General features: G+C 37.9%; 1 protein-coding gene across 1 annotated transcript; it reads left to right on the top strand.

Annotated features, from left to right (window-relative positions):
* The first annotated feature begins 6,439 nt into the window (after window positions 1-6,439).
* LOC142141043 (aquaporin-2-like) lies at window positions 6,440-11,337 on the top strand. Its single transcript, XM_075199129.1, has 4 exons — window positions 6,440-6,877; window positions 7,386-7,550; window positions 8,101-8,181; window positions 9,819-11,337. The coding sequence occupies exons 1-4, from the start codon at window positions 6,515-6,517 to the stop codon at window positions 10,023-10,025; spliced, it is 816 nt and encodes a 271-aa protein (XP_075055230.1). The 5' UTR covers window positions 6,440-6,514; the 3' UTR covers window positions 10,026-11,337.
* Window positions 11,338-18,786: the final 7,449 nt, after the last annotated feature.

Genomic DNA, 18,786 nt, shown 5'->3' with positions numbered 1-18,786 from the left:
GAAAAGCTATTCCTCACCTCTAACAGAAGGTTCTTTAAAATGTAATACTTCGGCTACAAAATGCCATTCTACTTACTGTACACTTAACCACAGATATTGGGACAAGTGGAACTGGGCAAACTAAAGATTATATGACTATGACAGCCCACTGGGTCGGTGATTCACCTTCACCAGCAGGAACAGTAGCAGCATGTACCCAAGTACGTCACATTTTTCTGAGGCAGGCTACTCTGTGTATCATCTGCTTCACTAAGAGGCATATTATTAGTATCATTATTATTATTATCGTAGATTTGTAAGGCACCACAGTGCTCCATAGTGCCTTACAGTAGGGAAGACAAGGACATACATAAAACAAGACATACGTAAAAATATAACAGACAAGGCAGACAAAATGAATGGAGACATGAAAACAAAGCGTATGGAGGACCCTGCTCATTGCAGAGCTTGCATTCTAAGTGGAAGAGGGCACAGCTGAAACAAGAGGAGTGAGTGTGGCTCAGAGTGGATAGTTGTGAAGGTACATTAGTGTGAATAGTGTTATCGAGCATAAGGTAACCTCTAAAAAAGAGGTGGGTTTTCAAAGAACATCTAAAGATTTCAAGACTGTGGGAAAGTCTGATTGAGCGTGGTAGGAATTCCATAAGTGGGGAGCAGCACAGGAGAAGTCTTGAAGGCGGGAGTGAGAGAACGTCATTGCAACACGGCTTATCCTGCTTGGAGTCTCCTGAGGATATGTGATTTCTGATAACGCCACCAATATTGTTAGAGCATTACAGCAGGGGAAATGCCATCAGATTTCCTGTTTTGCTCACACAATCAACTTGGTGGTACAGAACTTTTTAAAAAATGACAATGACATGCAGGAGATGCTGTCTGTGTCCCGAAATATTTAGGCTAATTTTTGGGATTGTATAACACCATGTATGAGAATGCAGCAGCTGCAAGAAGACTAGAATTTGAGGGGTAATTTACTTTAGTCCAGCGAAGTAGTCACCTGTGAAGAGAGTGCAGACACGGTTAGTTTGAGTCAAGTGATTAATTAATTGTCTTAATTATACTTTTTGAGAAGCAGCTAGAGAAATTGAAGGAGGAAATTAAACTAAGCAAGTCCACTAACTATATTATAATTGAAGATTAAGACTTTATTCGCTTCGCCAGGATCCAAGGGTTTTCAACATCTTCTAATGGGATCACTACATTTTGCCAACTGTGCTTGATCCTAGTTTTAAGAGCTATGTCTTTATTTCCCACTGTTCCAGATCACAAGAGATGCAATGAGCTCCTGGTCAGCAGGATGACAGCTCAAGTGGTACGTGACACAACAACGTCTCCTCCTTTAGTTTCTCTGGCAACTGCTTCTAGGAAAAAACTTAGCTTCCCCAAGACACCCAGTGGTGATGCAGATGATTCAGCACAACATTTGGGCTGGACTAAAAGAATTGCCCAAAAATCATGACAGCTCTGCCATAAAATGAACTACAAATTCCATAAGGAAGGCCATTATCAGCAATTACATCAAAGTACACAGACTTCTGTAATGGTGGATTCCAACAGACCTGAATTAGTATTGTTTGAGGAAGATATACACAATTGTGACTGGATCACTATTAAATAACTTTTGGTAAAAATGTATTTAAAGCAAATAGCACAGGGCACTTATTTATGTAATTGCACGTGCACCTTTTTTTTATGTTGTGTATATTGGGAGATAGGAAATCGTTATTTCTGAGACCAGGGAAGAAAAGTTGTTTTTTCTGTTTAACCTTGCTATAGGATATGCCTATTTCTGATGTATATATCTGATACAATGAGCCTGTGTTTACCAAGCCTTTGGTGTATTGTGATGTGGGGAAGTAGCTTGTTTTGGGAGTTTTTTTGTTGTTCTGTGGAAATGTGTATTCAGCGACTGTCTGAAGTATTCATGCCAGTCAGACCTTTTGACTGATAGTGAGTCTCCTGCCTCTGAAAAAAGATACAGGAAGGTTTTTAAGAATCTTATAGCTAAGTATAAATATTAGTGGCTTTGCATTGCATGTAAATCCATGTTTGTGTAAATAGAGTACATCCTGATTCTAAAAATATACTATTTCGGAACTGTATAAAAGATGAGCTGTGTAAGCATGTAAGTGATCTTCTGATTTTTCATCTGACCTGATCACACTGGTATCTTCCACCAGTGTGTGAGAGCAAATAAACATCTTGCTTCAAAGACCTGCTTGGAAACATCTTCAATATTGCTGTATTCTTGTGATCTAAAGATTAGACCCTAAATCTAATCCTTTCTCCGGCTGTCTCTAAGGTTTGGACCCAAGTGTTTTTCAGTACCACCGCTCTGCTGGCTACCCAGCAGCCCTGGTCAATGTAATAGGCCAGGGGGGATCCATTGACAGCAACCCTGATCCACAGTAAGAGGTCAGGAGTACCAGCCCAGGTACACCAGCAACGAGATACGCTAGCAACGTCATTTACCCAGATGAAACGTGGTTTCTTTATGCCGGCATAGGAGTCCAGTGGTGGTAGCTCATGTAAGCCCCTCTTACTGCAGCAATAGTGCGCATTTGGGAAAACAAAAGGGAACGGTGGCAAAGTAAGCCCAACCGGTTCCCAGCAACAACAGACAACGGTGGCATAGGTGGTCCATCCTGTCACAACAATGATGAGGGTGAATATGATGACAGTGTAGATTGTAGGTGCTGAAATCTAGAAAGAAGGGAGAAGAGAAGAGAAGGGAGCTACCTGATGCTGGTATGCTTGGTAATATTTTGGGTAGAATGGCATCTTGGCAATTTTATGTTTTTCTACAGTAAACTTTCACATTTTTTAGAGAGTTTTTTTCTTTAAAAAGGAACAAGCTTTTTATTTACATTTTTGTTTCCCTGACTTAAAACCCCTAAGCACTTGAACATAGGCTTTAGCACATGAGGTAGAGGGATTAGTATCATCATGACTGAGACTGGAGAGTGACAACAACAATGTCACCCCTCATGTTTTTGTATGAGCTATGGCACAATACAATTTCACTGGAGACTTTTAAGAACACTGACAGCCCTATTATTACAATTTCTGTTTCAGCACTGAACCCTGACCCCTCTCCTGGGTCTGAGTGAGTTATGGTACAGTAAAATGTAACTGCAGATTTAGAACAAACCAGCCAGCCCTATAATTTCTATTTCAGCAATGACTCCTCTTTGTGTGTAACCTATATAACACCGTACAATTTGACTGCAAATTCAGAAGACAATCCTGCTAGTCCTCGCATTTGTATTTCAGCAATGACTCTTAGTAATGGAGCACTCCTCTTTGTGTGTAACCTATATAACACCGTACAATTTGACTTCAAATTCAGAAGACAAGCCTGCTAGCCCTCGTATTTGTATTTCAGCAATGGCTCTTAGCAATGGAGCACTCCTCTTTGTATGTAACCTATATAACACCGTACAATTTGACTGCAAATTCAGAAGACAAGCCTGCTAGCCCTTGTATTTCAGCAATGACTCTTAGTAATGGAGCACTCCTCTTTGTGTGTTACCTATATAACACAATAGAATTTGACTGCAGAATTACACCAACCCTGACAGTACTAGTATTTGTATTTTTCTGCAATGAGAATTAGCAACGTAAATCTCCTTTTTGTGTGTTACCTATATAACACAATAGAATTTGACTGCAGAATTACACCAACCCTGACAACACTAGTATTTGTATTTTTCTGCAGTGAGAATTAGCAACGGAGCTCTCCTTTTTGTGTGTTACCTATATAACACAGTACAATTTGACTGCAGAATTACACCAGCCCTAACAGCACTAGTATTTGTATTTTTCTGCAATGAAATTAGCAACGGAGCTCTGTTGTTTGTATGTTACCTATATAACACAGAAGAATTTGACTGCAGAATTACACCAACCCTAACAGCACTAGTATTTGTATTTTTCTGCAATGAGAAATAGCAACAGAGCTCTCCTTTTTGTGTGTTACCTATATAACACAGAAGAATTTGACTGCAGAATTACACCAACCCTAACAGCACTAGTATTTGTATTTTTCTGCAATGAGAATTAGCAACGGAGCTCTCCTTTTTGTGTGTTACCTACATAACACAGTAGAATTTGACTGCAGAATTACACCAACCCTGACAGCACTAGTATTTATATTTTTCTGTAATGAGAAATAGCAATGGAGCTCTCCTGAATGTCACTGTAGACTTTGTTGAACACTGCTACCCCCTCCTCTTTCAATTCTATTTGGCTGACCAACTGCTCTACACAGTGTGCTACCCCTTCTGTGTCTCTTTTTCAAATGGCGCTAGATCTCTGTGGAGGGCAATATTTATAGATGTCAAAACTAGTGAGATCCAAGATCCGACAACGTAACAATGACGTTTTGCCTCGTTTTCGATTCCGAAAAAGAGCGAAAGTACTCAGCCGGCTTGGCTCGGTACTCGGATCCCCTAAGTTCGGGTGTGCTCGGTTCTCGAGCCTGAGCATCTCTACTTACAATTCAGAAACTAGTTACACCTAACATGTCACTAAAAAGTTATGTGTTTCAAAGAAGATATTTCATATTTTAATTAATACATTTTAAATATCTTAATAAACTGCCAAGTTAATAATTGATCATTATTGATCAGTCTAAACCTTAAGTTCAGAAAATATGGCGTGAAAAGAATTGAATAGGACTTCCATGCCCGTCTTATACTTTCTATGGGATAATAACTTAGGAACAAAAAGTAATTTTTTGGGTTGCTATAGTACTAAAATGTAAAGAACACAATGGCAAGTTTTCACGTGTGAACCATTATCATTGGTGAGTTAATTGACCCCAAAAGATTTTTGCACCAGGTTGTTTTATGCATCCAAAAATGTGAATTTTAGTTTGTTCATGCCAAAGTGCTAAACATATATGTTTCTTCCCAGAACAAGTCCAATGCTCACACAGTGCTCTATGCTTGTTGGTTTTGCCGTAACAGGTTGTGCTATATGTGGCTTATAAATATAAAACTTTAGCTGTGAGATTAATTAAATTAACCTTTCTCATTACTGAAGTATGATTTGTGTGCTGCACTAGGCTAATGGGGGAACACTGTGAAAAACAAAATAAATAAATTAGCAATTTTTTATGTTCTTTTACATTATATCCATCAGTGATATTGAAATTACTAAAACTATGTTTTCACTGTTATAAAATAAGCTTTTCACATCTACCCTCAAAAATCTCAATCATGTAGTTATTCCTTAATTATTCTAACACAGTATATTAAAGTCTTGGGGCCTGATTCCTCTTCGGATGCAAGTCCCGGTGCGTGGCGTATATGCGTTAAATTACTCTGCGCATGCTCAGATAAAGGCCTTAAACCAGTGAACCCAACTGCATCTAATTCATGTCCAAACGCAAATGACACTTGTGACTACCTATGACTTGAAAGGTGGAACGGGGGCGGGAAGGGGCGGATGCACGTAGGCAATGTACAGTAAGGTGTGCTGAGGTTGAGTGCAAGCACATTCGTCCAATTCAAGCTCTGGGCATCTCTTAGGTTTGTGACTTTTAGCTGTATCTCTTACACCAGCTACAGGGCAGGTGTTAACCTGGGTACACACTACTGGTTTTATATCCAATTATCATGCAGATCACACAATAAACGACCGTTTGGTAAGATATCACATTAGTGTGTACATTCCCATGATCCACGATATAAATCAAAAGAATATATACACAATTTTATTAATACATACACTTGAAGCAATGTCCACGATGCTTCCTGTAAAATTTAGAATTCAGTGAAAGTCAGTTAGCTTAGAATGATATTAGATCCATTACAACATACATGAGTACCTTCAGAATTTATATATATATATATATATATATATATATATATTTTATATAAGGATTTATGAATTGCTTATAAGTGAGGTTTTTTATGTGTATATTAATAAAGTGTACATATATTCATTTGATTTATTCTCACTGTGTTTGGACTTCATTATATAGCCTGACCATCCTCAGCGCTTGTTTTTATCTGTTTTAATTTTTACTCTTTACTACATCTGTGTCCAACTATTTTAAACCGCCTTTCAAAATAATTGTTCCATGAAACCATTAACTGATAGAAAGTGAATTATACAAATGATTTTTGAAAAATGAAATCACTTGTTGCTTAAAATATCCATATTGAGCCTTTCCCTTGGAGTACAGCCATTGTATTTTTAAATGGCAGCTTTCTTTAAAATGTCACATACAATGGACATTTCCTGGCTGCTGATTCCCAGAACTTAAACCTTTCAGGAGGTGAATCACATCAATAAATTAGATGCCTACATTGCTGCCAGTGCATGTCATGCGGAGTAAATTTTCCATGTTATCTGACTGGTAGCTGCACCACACCTCTTTCTGGGACAACCTGGCACGTTTCCTGTTGTTCAAAGCAATATATAACTTCATCCCTAACAAGTGCTTCAATCATCCAGTGAACAGTAGGCTGAACATTAGCAGAGATTTATTTTTGTTTCTGTAATCATGCTTAAAGAGCTATGTGCGGGGTTCAATTTCAAGGCCTTTCTAGCAGAGCTGGTGGGAACTCTTTTATTTGTTTTTATTGGCCTGGGTTCAACTCTAACATGGTCTTCGTCCCTTCCAACTGTTCTACAGATAGCTTTCACTTTTGGCTTGGGAATAGGCACCATGGTGCAAGCTGTTGGCCACATCAGTGGCGCCCACCTAAACCCAGCTGTTTCTGTGGCACTCCTTGTTGGAGCCCGGATATCCCTTGTACAGACCTTTTTTTATGTGACCGCCCAGATGCTGGGAGCAGTGATAGGAGCTGCTTTACTTTACGAGTTTGCCCCATCCGACATCAGAGGAGGTTTTGGAGTGAACCAGGTATGTTTATTAAACAGAATAAGTAGACTAAAACAACCCACAATTCCTTCCATTCAGTGTTTAGTTTTTCACTGTTGTTTAAGGAAACTATTACATTCAGATTATTTTTTTATGGAATATTACTAAAGATGAATTGAACTATTGTACAGCTGTAAACATCTCTGGGCACATACACTACTTTGACTAAAATAATATTCCACGGATGAGTAGTATATTGAATATGTTAAAAAGGTTTCAGAGGCTAAATTACATTGTTTTGTAGTTATGCATACATAAAGGCTTGTATCCTAGTTACAGAACTGTTTCCTACAACCCTAAGGCAAACGACGAATGTAAATTCCTAAAGCATATTTTTAGTAGGAACCTAACAATTAAATGTAATTATGATCTGTCTGTATCTATTTTCACTTAATCAACATCTGTTGTTTTGCTGTTATTAGTTCATAAAGGTTTAAAAAATACAATGTAAACCAATACATTACTATTACTAAACTATGTAATTAAACAGCCAAGCAACAATACGACGTCTGGACAAGCTTTTGCCATTGAAATCTTCCTTACATTACAACTGGTCCTCTGCATCTTTGCCACAACGGATAGCCGGAGGGCGGACAACATTGGTTCACCGGCCATATCGATCGGCCTTTCAGTTGTTTTGGGACACTTACTTGGGGTATGTAATATATAATTTGTGCATTTAAACTTTTGTTACAGTGTTTTAATTTTTACATTGTTAAAAGGTCTTAAAATAAACATGTTTTATAAATTTCAGAATGCTTGTGAATACTGATTGATAAAAAGTGCATGTATTGCTTCAAATTACATATAAGCCGACCTTGCCACTAATATTATTGTTATTGAAAAGTAACCAGCACAGGACCATTTTTTGTGATGCAAGTGGTCCAAAACACTTTTGAAGGTACTGATATTTTAATAGTGTTTTTCCACATAAATGATAAAAAGGCATTCAGGAGTTTCCACTGACTTCACCCAAATGGTATTGCTAGACATATGAAATTCACACCCGTTAACCTACAAAAAGGCGACCGTGCATTAATGTTGTCAGAATTGGTTGAAACAATTTGTCACAGATCTTTACAATAAAAGCAATGTGAAAATATAGGAGCATTTCACAATTCACAGTATAGTCACTCTAGTCTGTAACAAGATCATCCAAATTATTATATTAATCATTAATATAATATTTTTTTTTTCCTATCTAGATATATTACACCGGATGCTCAATGAACCCAGCACGATCTTTTGGTCCTGCACTGATTACAGGGAACTTTGATCATCACTGGGTGAGATTCCTCTTTATGATTTTTGGGGTCTGTAGGTGTGTTGTCCAATCATTCGATACCCAACACACAGTGTTGTTGTCTCTCTTTGTAAAGTCTCTAGGTTTTAAGGCCTGGAGAGTATATTGAGAAGTTAGTATTTGGGTTGAGTATAAGGCAAATGCAGTCACCCGACCATTGGATTTATACTATTTGGGGGAGGAAGTGTTGTAAGTAAATAAAACTATATGGAAGTTCTCCCTTAAGTGAGTCTGTATCAGTCTATAAAGGCATTTACAGTATAACATCAAGATAACATTAATATTTAAATTGTATACTCTCCCAGTGTTATGAGTTGTTGGTAGGACTTCTCCAAAGTCATTTCTGATACACCAACATCACTGTTAAAGAACCAGGCTACAACATCCTATAAATAACATGGCACAAGATCAACATTTTACTAGTAAATATAGAGTAGTAGAGTCTACAGAACAGTTAGAATCTTTATTTATCATATGTATTTCAGTTTTACGAATAATTATTCACATTGCTGTACACAGATATTTCTTAATGCATTTCACTGCCTATCTGAGTTTACATTTGTATATGGGTTTAAGGAAAAGTTACTTGTCCAAGGTTCAACCATTGAGTTTCAAACTGGCATGCCCAGTTTCATACTTCATCATCATCAGCATCTATTTATATAGCACCACTAATTCCGCAGCGCTGTACAAAGAACTCTTTCACATCAGTCCCTGCCCCATTGTAGCTGACAGTCTAAATTCCCTAACACACACACACAGACAGAGAGACAAGGGTCAATTTGATAACAACCAATTAACCTACTAGTAAGTTTCTGGAGTGTGGGAGGAAATCGGAGCACCTGGAGGAAACCCACGCACACACACAGGGAGAACATACAAACTCCACACAGGTAATGTCATAGTCAGGAATCAAATTCATGACCCCAGTGTTATGAGGCAGAACCACTAAGCCACCGTGCTGCCCGTATTTCTAGTTGCAGTATTTTGCTTTTTTACTTTTTAACCAATACGTTCATTTAAACACTGGAAAATATAACATTGGACTGAGTAATGGACCTGCATTTAGTCAAGTATCATGATCCACTGAGGTAAACGTGAGATCTTGATCTTAATTTGGTTTTATATGACGAGAAATACAAATCTTTTAGATTTGCTCTAGAATTGTAACAGATTTCCACTGAACAGTTGCCAACGCCCACAAGTGTCGATAAGATTCCAGATTAAGTGGAGATGGAAGAAAAATGGAGGTGTTTAAAAAAGTTAAGTCAGTCATTTTGTGAGTTCAACCAATATTGGTGAGAGTGCAGATTATGAATTCTCTAGTAACTAGTGACAACACTGTGATCTGAGGTCCAGGAATGTCACTACTTCCACTACACCCAAAGGGATCGTCTGTAGTTTCATGACTATCTATTCAGGCCACAAAATGTCTGTCTTCACTGTGTATCAGATACACTTTAACAATCACAGTCAATACATGTTTAGAAGACACTAAGGTAGTTTTTCCTGTGAACATGACAGATATATTGTATATCATATTGTTGAAAGTTGGTAGATATCTTCAAAACTTTGCTCAATTTTTTTAAAGCATTGCTTTTCTTTTTTCCTACAAAACAGATTTTCTGGGTGGGACCCATAACAGGAGCAATCTTTGCGTGTCTGCTTTATGACTATCTGTTTGCCCCTTACTCCATAAGCACCAGCGAGAGACTGGAAATACTGCGTGGCAACATTTTGCAAGAAAATGAAAAAGAAGAAAGACGAAAGCAATCTGTAGGCCTCAATTCTCTCTATAACCAATCAAATAACAAAGACAAAGTATAACATGCCCCATAGTATTAATGCTTACATGTAGGTTTGATCACAGCTATTTCTTTTGAACTGCATGATAATTCCCATGCAGTATTGTACCGAATGTTCCATCATTTTATGTATGGTCAAAAAATTCTTCTTATAAACAGATGTTGTTTGACCCACCCACTGCACCGCTCAGGTCCAGATTAAGGGGGTTCTTGCACTAAAACTTCATTGTCCAAAATGTTTAACCAACCTGCGCATACGCTGCCTCATGCCTCAATCCAGCCAGTGCATGCACAGGTTGAGTAAACTCTGCATTGAGTGACTGCAGTTAATGCTGTCCTGCCTTGTCTGAGCAACAGGCAAGTACATAGAAGTATCGCATTACATGCTGGTGCATGAGAAAGGCAGAGGGTGCCATGTGGCAACAAGGCCAATTCATTTGTTTTCTCCATCAACAAAACCTGCATTATTTTAGGTTCCATTTGCAAGAAGTTGGGATTGTCCTGGATACATAGAAGTTCACAGCATGAAATGCATACAAGTAAAGCGAAGTTGATCTGATATGAATTCTGGCACATAGAAATGATTGCTTCACCAGACCACCACAGAACACAGACTTTCTCAGTTACTCATAGACCTTGCAACAATGTCAAACATTAAATTATGGTTGTTGTATATATATTAAAAATAATTTAAAAAAACTAGATCCTACCCAGCATTATCAGCATGCATTCTCAACAATTAAATATCATCAATATGTTGTATCAATATTTAAGTAAGGCTACAATTTAACTATGGCTTTGAAATCAGACTGCATGTCTAAGGTTACCCATAGATCCGTCTGTCTTTACTTGAAAGACTATAAATCTTTAGAAGCCACTTCCGGTCAATGTGACACTAGTCCTGATAACATGCATATATAAGATGGAAATGTAATAATTTAATATGTGTATTATAGTGTATATAGTAGAATCTTCAGGTACAAGAATAAACAATGTTCCCACTGTACCAACGTACCTAACAGCTTTAATATTGCGCTCAAGTATGTCAAGTATTGGGGGTATTAAGTAGGGTGTTCAGTTTATGCAATTTGTAATATATGTGTAGTTTCTTTTTTACTTTAACAGTAAAGTAGTATATTCTCAGGGATAAAAGACATAACTGGCTCCTAAGAAGAGAAATGCTAAATGTTATTTTAAAATTCATCTTCACTGGTATCCCCTTTGTAAGCCTTATCAATGTTTTGACATAATAAGCATACTTTTATTGATCCGAAAATATAAATATGTATAAAGCTGCTATATGTAAATAAACATATGTTGTATATAAACGTTTACTCCGCTTATTGAATGTCTATTAATTGTCATTAATTGGAAGTACAAGTGAACTCACTATTGGACTTTACATGTCAACTATTACATGCTACAATTATATAAATTTAATCAAAAGATGTTTTAACAAATTACACATAGTTAGGGGTAGATTTACCAAGGGGCATTTTTTGTTGTGATTTGCAATCTGCCACACATTGGGAGCGTTTTCATTCCCAAACCGAAGGATTTACGAGTCTGCAGTTTGGAGGCTGAAAACTGAAACCGTATTGGATGTGTGGCAGTTTGCAAACTCCTAAACCTCATATGATTTATGCCAATCTGTATGCAGTTTATGCCAAACTGCCATGTAAAACTGGAAAGGAAACTTTTTAATAATTATTTTATACTAGGTCTCATACTTTTTAATCCAATATTGTATCCCAAATAAATACCTGAAAACATCTTTCTATCTTTTATCTCGTTCCGATATAATCCATACTGTGTATAAAATTCAAACTCTATGGACCACTCATGAGGAGCACCTAAATGAAATGAGTTAATGGCTAGTTAGCCCACCTACTTAATAAACAGCCAGCCAATACGGAGTGATCTCTTATTTATAAAAAAAGGCCTTATAAAGCTCAGCCAACATCTCTAGACTACTTGACCTGAGACAGAATGTGCGGAGACTATGTATAAAAGACCCATTGTGCACAGTAACAACCTCATGGGAAAAACCTCCCCAAGGTTGAAGACCACCCACACAGCAGCACAGCACAGCAGTGACAGTTGACCACCAAAAATATCAGAGCTTACTACCCCACATCTACCTAAGGCTTGCTAGATCACCAACATATTCTTATTTACTATCTACATCTGTCTAGTGCCCAGCACACAACTAAAAGAAAAATAATATACCTATAACAACACACATTAGGCAACAGCTACTGTTTAAACTACTAGCTACTAAGCTCTGAGACATCTGATAAAACAATTTACCTGATCAACGTAACTCCTCATTTGAGTCTTATTTGAGTTTCATACATAGTAGAAGACTATTGCTAGTTTTAACCAAATGTAATTCACCTCTCAGATTCTGAGACAAAACAACCATGCTTAAAGTCAAGAAAATAAATAAATAAAGCCAATTCTTTTCCACAAAGCACACACCAGGCCCAGAAAAGCTAACCCGTGAGTAAGTGTAACACCCCGGAAGAGGTATGTAAATGTTTATGGGTTTTCTTCACTTTGATAAATGTTTCCACCAGCTCCTTCTTTTCCCAGGCCATAGTTGAGAGATAGGTGGCCCCAAACCCCCAATACACAATGATGACAATGATAACTGGGAATGGGAGGAAGTGATGAGAGTGGAAGAGAGACGCAGATCTTGTGCAGAACAAGGGTGTCGAGTAGGGAGATATTTTGAGACAAGTGAGGAGATGTACGTTGGTGAAATTTTGTTGATGGCCTTGTATGTTAGTAGAAGAATTTTATATTGGATTCTTTCAAAAACAGGCAACCAATGTAGAGACTGAACAATCTGCAAGGAAAATCAATCTAGCCACTGTGTGCAAAATAGTTTGTGGGGGCTAAAGTCTGATTTTGGGAAGACCAGTATGGAGAAAATTACAATAGTCAATGCGGAAGATGATGAGTGCATTAATTAAAGTTTTTGCAATCTGCAATATGTAAGTATTCTGGAAATATTTTTTAGATGTATGCAGCATGATATAAATATAGAGTTGATGTGGGGAGCAAAGAATAGTTGCGAGTCAAGGATTACACTTAGGTAGCGAGCTTGCGGAGTGTAATTTATGATCATGGTGTCAACAGAAATAGAATATCAGGCAGGAAGCTTCTATTGTTGCGTGGGAACATTATTAACTCTATTTTTGAAAGATTGAGTTTTAGTTGGCGAGAGGACATCCAAGATGAAATGGCAGAAAGACAGTCAGTAACGTGAGAAATCGGTGACTTTGCAGGGGAGATTTAAAGCGGCGATGGCTTGTAAAGGCAAACTGAGCATAGTCTAGAGAAAACAAGATCAAGACAGTGGCCATTCTGATGAGTAGCTGATTCAATCCACTGGGAGAGGTCAAGTGAGGAGGATAGAGAGAGCAGTTTTGAAGCAGCATTGGAATGTGAATTAGCAATAGGGATGTTGAAATCACCCATGATGACAGTGGGGATGTGAGAAGATACGAAGTGAGTGAGCCATACAGACAAATGTTCAAGAAATTGTTGGTGGGGTCCAGGGGGGGACGATAGATCACAGCGATGCGCTTAGTATGCAGTTCATGAGTGTTAACTAGAGGTGAGTGAAATAATGAAGGAGCAATGTGGACAGAGGTGTGTGTTGCAGGAAGGGTGAAGGAGGATATAGTTCTAAAGATAATGCCATGAAAGGAAAAGCAAGAAAAATAATTTGGCAAACAATATTTAGAAAGAAAACAGCAACAAATGCAGGATTTAAAAGAATAACCTGGTTGTAATGTCCTGTAATGTCCTGTAATGTCCTGTGCAATCAGAAGTAGCAGAGTAAAGATCCAGCAGATGTAGATTATTTCTAGATGTCTTCAATTGTTGTTCAATGTTTGTTCAACTGTCTTGTTTAACTGTATTTTCTAAACACTTGTGAGAAAAACACTTATAACACTTTCATACTGCCACCCTGGCAAATACCCGGGTAGATCAAGTTCACACTAAACACGGGTCTGCCCGGGTCTCCCTGGTAAGATCACAAGAGTAGCTTTGATTGACTCCTCTTTTATTTTTATTTATTTTTTTAACTTTACAATAGTTTTCAGTGAGACCCAGGTTGAAAAATCCGGGTTTCACTGTTCACACTGGAGGCTACCCGGGTCGGACCCGGTAATAACCCACCAAGAGACCCAGGTCTAATTCCTAGACCCATTCACAGTTCACATTGAGCCTCGACCCAGGTCTTCTGGACTTGCCCTAGCAATAACCCGGATTTTTGAGGCAGTGTGAATGGGGTATTAGTGCAGACCACACACGTCTCCCCCACATACATCTCCCCCAGACTGTCTGTCACTTCTGACTGCTGTAGGCTACACATACAACCCTGTAGAACAGCTATATCTGACCCCTCTGGTTTCTCCTCAGGATACAGACTCCATTAACTGTCACTTCCGGCTCCTTCTCCTTCTCTCTGGCAGTCAGCTGGCTGTCAGTCAGCTGGCTGTCACCATGGCAACAGTGATGGGGGTTTTTTCTTTCAGGTGGTTCTCACAGAACTCTAATCCTCTCTCAGCAGGTAACATGGTTACATCCCACACACACAGTTGTCCATGTACTCTCAGTTATAGGGTTCCTCACCTTACTTAAGTGATACCACCATTCCAGATAAATATAGTCCTTTTGCAGGCTGTCACTAGTTGTGAGTGGGGTATCACATTAGGATCCATAGTCGAGATGAATCCTCATCAGAAGATGAAGGTGATTTCTCACAGAAAGAATAAATATAGTTATCTTGCTACATCAAAATTCCATTCCAACAAGTGGTCCAAAACGTCATAGGTCAAACTGATTTGAGTCTTACTGGTAGAGGGTCTGTCATTAGGTTTGAGGCTCCTTGTGGACCATATCATCACTGTTCATATGGAAAAAAAAATTACAAAGAAATCTACAAGATGGAAGAAAGAAGCAAATCTTAACCACACGATTTTAGGTGAAATATAAAGTGGTGGGGGTTTTTCTATTTTTAATAAAGGACTTTTTACATGCTGTATTGTGTGATTAATTTACTGTATTTTTATAGGTGCACTACAAGTCCCAGTGGGTCCTGGTGGCTAGGGAATTGTTTCAACATGCTCTGTTAGCCAAGGGTCCATGTGTATGCTAACATTTGTAGTTCTACAAGCGCCAGCATACCAAAATGGTTTAGACATGCCAGGGCTTGCTAGGACTGGTAGTGCACCAGCAAAAAATACTGAGTTAACTATTTAAACTTTATTACCCAACACCCTCTACTTCAGAGGTCATTATGTTAAACTGTGCTGGTTGGCATATTTAACAGGGGGACCCCATGCTGTTGATTCCCCTGTTATAGTGTCACCAGCCAAGCCTGTCATAGCCTAATGTTTTTAGTGGCATTTTAGGGGGGACCCCATGCTGTTTCTCTCCCCCCTCCCGTGATTTTGCCACTATTAGCGAAGGCTATGAGCGCTGGTCCTGGTAACATTTTTTTCAATTCAGTATATAGGCATATATACACTTTTTTGCATGTAGCTTAGTGGCACAATGCTTGCATAAACTCCCTGGGATGGTGTAAAAAGTATAGTCCTTAGCTCTTGCTTCCTTGACCCTCCAGGAGTCACAGAGAAGATGACAGGCAAGAACCAATTGCAGAGAAGTCCCCTGCTAAGATTACCTCCAATGATCATTGTTGGGTAGGAAGATTACTTTTTTTTGTTAAAGAAGGCATGTCAACTGTCATTAGGGACATAAATGTTTACTAGGGTAGCTAATGTTTTATTTAATGTTCCTATTAGTATGAGGATCCTAAAAGTTTTTTGGGGGGTTGAAGGTATAGCATATTAAACTGAGACGTCTATCTTTTTAGGATAGGGGTTGCTACTGTGTTATACTGTCAGAACCTTTTGGATTTATGTCTGGGTGGGAGAATATCATAAAATGGTTGTCACGAATAAACATTATAGAAATATTACAGAAAGCAGGTAAAACAGGTATCATTGGGATCAAGAGAATATAAGCTTTCATTCTTCACAGATGATGTATTAATTATGCTAACATCCACTCACACAAACTTCAATAATCTATTTAAGCTTCTGGAAGTCTATAGTCCAAAATGAGGCTATAAGAGTAATACACCTTCCATCTGAGGTTTAGTCCACTTAATGTTTAAAATTTGGCAGGATAAAGGAATCTGTCTTGTGGAAAATTTAAACAGTACATCAATCTGGGCTCCCTTCCAAGATCTAATCTATTGATTAAACTCCCTGGACCTTAGAAAATGTGAGTATCTGCAAATAAAAAAATGTCTAAACTCTCTCCCCAGTACTGTGAAAATATCATAACTATTTGCTTTTATATGAATATATCTTTACTCCTATACTCAGAGAGGAATTATATCATCATAAAATCAAATCAAACGATACGATGTGCTTTGGTACAATAAAACATGATCGCTGGAGCATACACACTAATGCAATATCGGACCTAATGGTCGTCCATTGTGTGACGATAATTGTGTGAAAAGCCTGTAGAGTGTACCCAGCCTTAGAATCATATACATGGTACATATAACCTTATTCCAGCCACTTACAAACTGATTCTGCTATACTTTTATACAGTAGGAACAGTTAACCATTTATGCTTAGATATACATACTACACCACAGGGACAATGATCAAGAAAGATTACACAAAGATGTATTACTTCATTTAAGATTACATATTCTCATTAGATAGTTGTTTGCCTGTGTGTATGTGTATCCCAGATTATATTACAATTCCCAACAAAACTTTAATTATTATGCACAGTACTGTCAACATCTCTTAATATTCACAATACTAACATTATTGCCGTATATGCAGCACATACTACTATATTACCACACTTACACCACATACTCCTTTATTGCCATATATGCACCCCATACTCCATTATAACCATATATGTATACGCTGATGTCTGTCTGGTGTATGCACGCACATCCAGGGGCATCAAGAGGAAGGGAGGGAGCAGGTACAATGTACAGGGACCCTGGCCTGCCAGTGTGGTGGGAGGAGCCACAAACCTGGTATGGCCACGCCCCATTCAGTGGCTATGAAAGGGGTCCCAATAAGTTGCTGTACTGGAACCTGAAATTCCTCTTGGTGGCCCAGCGCACATCTCATGCGTACGCATAACCAATACTGTGGGTACTGGCACTGCAACATATTGCACAGATATTGGGCCCACAGTGCCTGTGCATATGTCACTCAGTGCTATTGTATGGAACACTCACCTTGCAAAGACAGAATCCCAGGAGGAGGTGGGGGTCCTACTTCCTTTCCTTTACACTATTCATACATCTTTGATACAATTCCCAGAAACAAAATTATTTCATAAATGTATCTTTAGCCACCCCCATTATTAACATCATTCTTATCATTAATTTGCAGAAATTGCAAGTAGTATGCAATGTGTAATAAATAAATTAATAAATTAATTTTTTAATTGAATTTATGTGATTGTTTTCTTACCTGCAATCATTCAAAAATACCAGTATCTCTTGGGCAATAGGCACACAAAATGAGCCCAAATGAGGCTAAGACTATTTCTGCAGTGTGACTTGTGTCACATGATGCTCGTCACTTGACAGAAATTGCTTTTTTTATCATGTGACTTCAAATCAAACTTTTCAATAAAGTCAATACATGCAAAAGTAAAACTACAGTTAGACACTAATGTAGCTTCATAATCATAGACTTGAATCTGACACATTGCTCATGAGCCCCACAGGTTCTTGTTACACAACTGCCTATATTATAAATATTATTAGCTAGAATAATATATTTATTATTCATATTTTAAATCAACATATTATTTTCCTCCTTTTCCTTAATCAAGACTCAGTAAACCACTGTTGGTTCCATTTTCAGCAAAAATATCAGTATAAAGGATTAACATCTAAAAGTTGGCCAACCTAACAATTTATTTATTGCAAACCAATGACTGCAAATTAGATTTTAGAGTTAGGGGCAAAACACTGTGAAAATGGAGCTTTATTGGAAACTATTTTCAATGTTCCAGAAGATGTAAGGTCTCCTGGGGCTGAAAAGATGCTTGTTTATACCTTAATACTATACTTTCCGGCAATTACCTGTTCAGAAGTACATTAGTGCTGACAAACCATGTCTCTTGGGTTAACAAATTTCACGCGTCTACTGCAAGAAGTCTCCTCCAATGTAAAAATGTCCCAGCAACTTAGGGCACAGCATGTCTTTATATACTTCAAGTAAAAGAGATTGCTGAAAATGTTATCATCATTTGATCCTCTGGAAGCTATTTTTGTATTTCTATTCTGGCACTTTGCTCAGATAATGAGGCAACAATAAGTGACAATCTGTCAATATTGAATTTGATAGAGATCCCAGATTTTTACTACAGTAAATGAGCTTGCCAAAATCATGTAACAATGATATGTTGTAGGACAATTTATAAGGGTACTTTCAATTAGAGATGCTCACTGACCCCCGTGTTTTGGTTTTGGTTTTGGATCTGGATTACCTTCGTGTTTTGGTTTTGGTTTTGGCAAAACCGCCCTTGCGTGTTTTGGTTTTGGTTTTGTTTTGTTTTGTTTTTCAATTTGTTAAAAAATAAATTTTTGGGGGGCTAAAATAACATAATTTAGGTATTATTTTGTAACTACATTATTATTAACCTCACTAACACTAATTTGCAGTCATGTCCATTCAATTTTGACCATCTCACAGGTCACAATA

The sequence above is a fragment of the Mixophyes fleayi genome, chromosome 2, assembly GCF_038048845.1.
Source record: "Mixophyes fleayi isolate aMixFle1 chromosome 2, aMixFle1.hap1, whole genome shotgun sequence".
NCBI lineage: Eukaryota > Metazoa > Chordata > Amphibia > Anura > Limnodynastidae > Mixophyes > Mixophyes fleayi.
The sequence above is the reverse complement of the archived record's forward strand: the minus strand, read 5'-3'. Positions and strand labels throughout refer to the sequence as shown.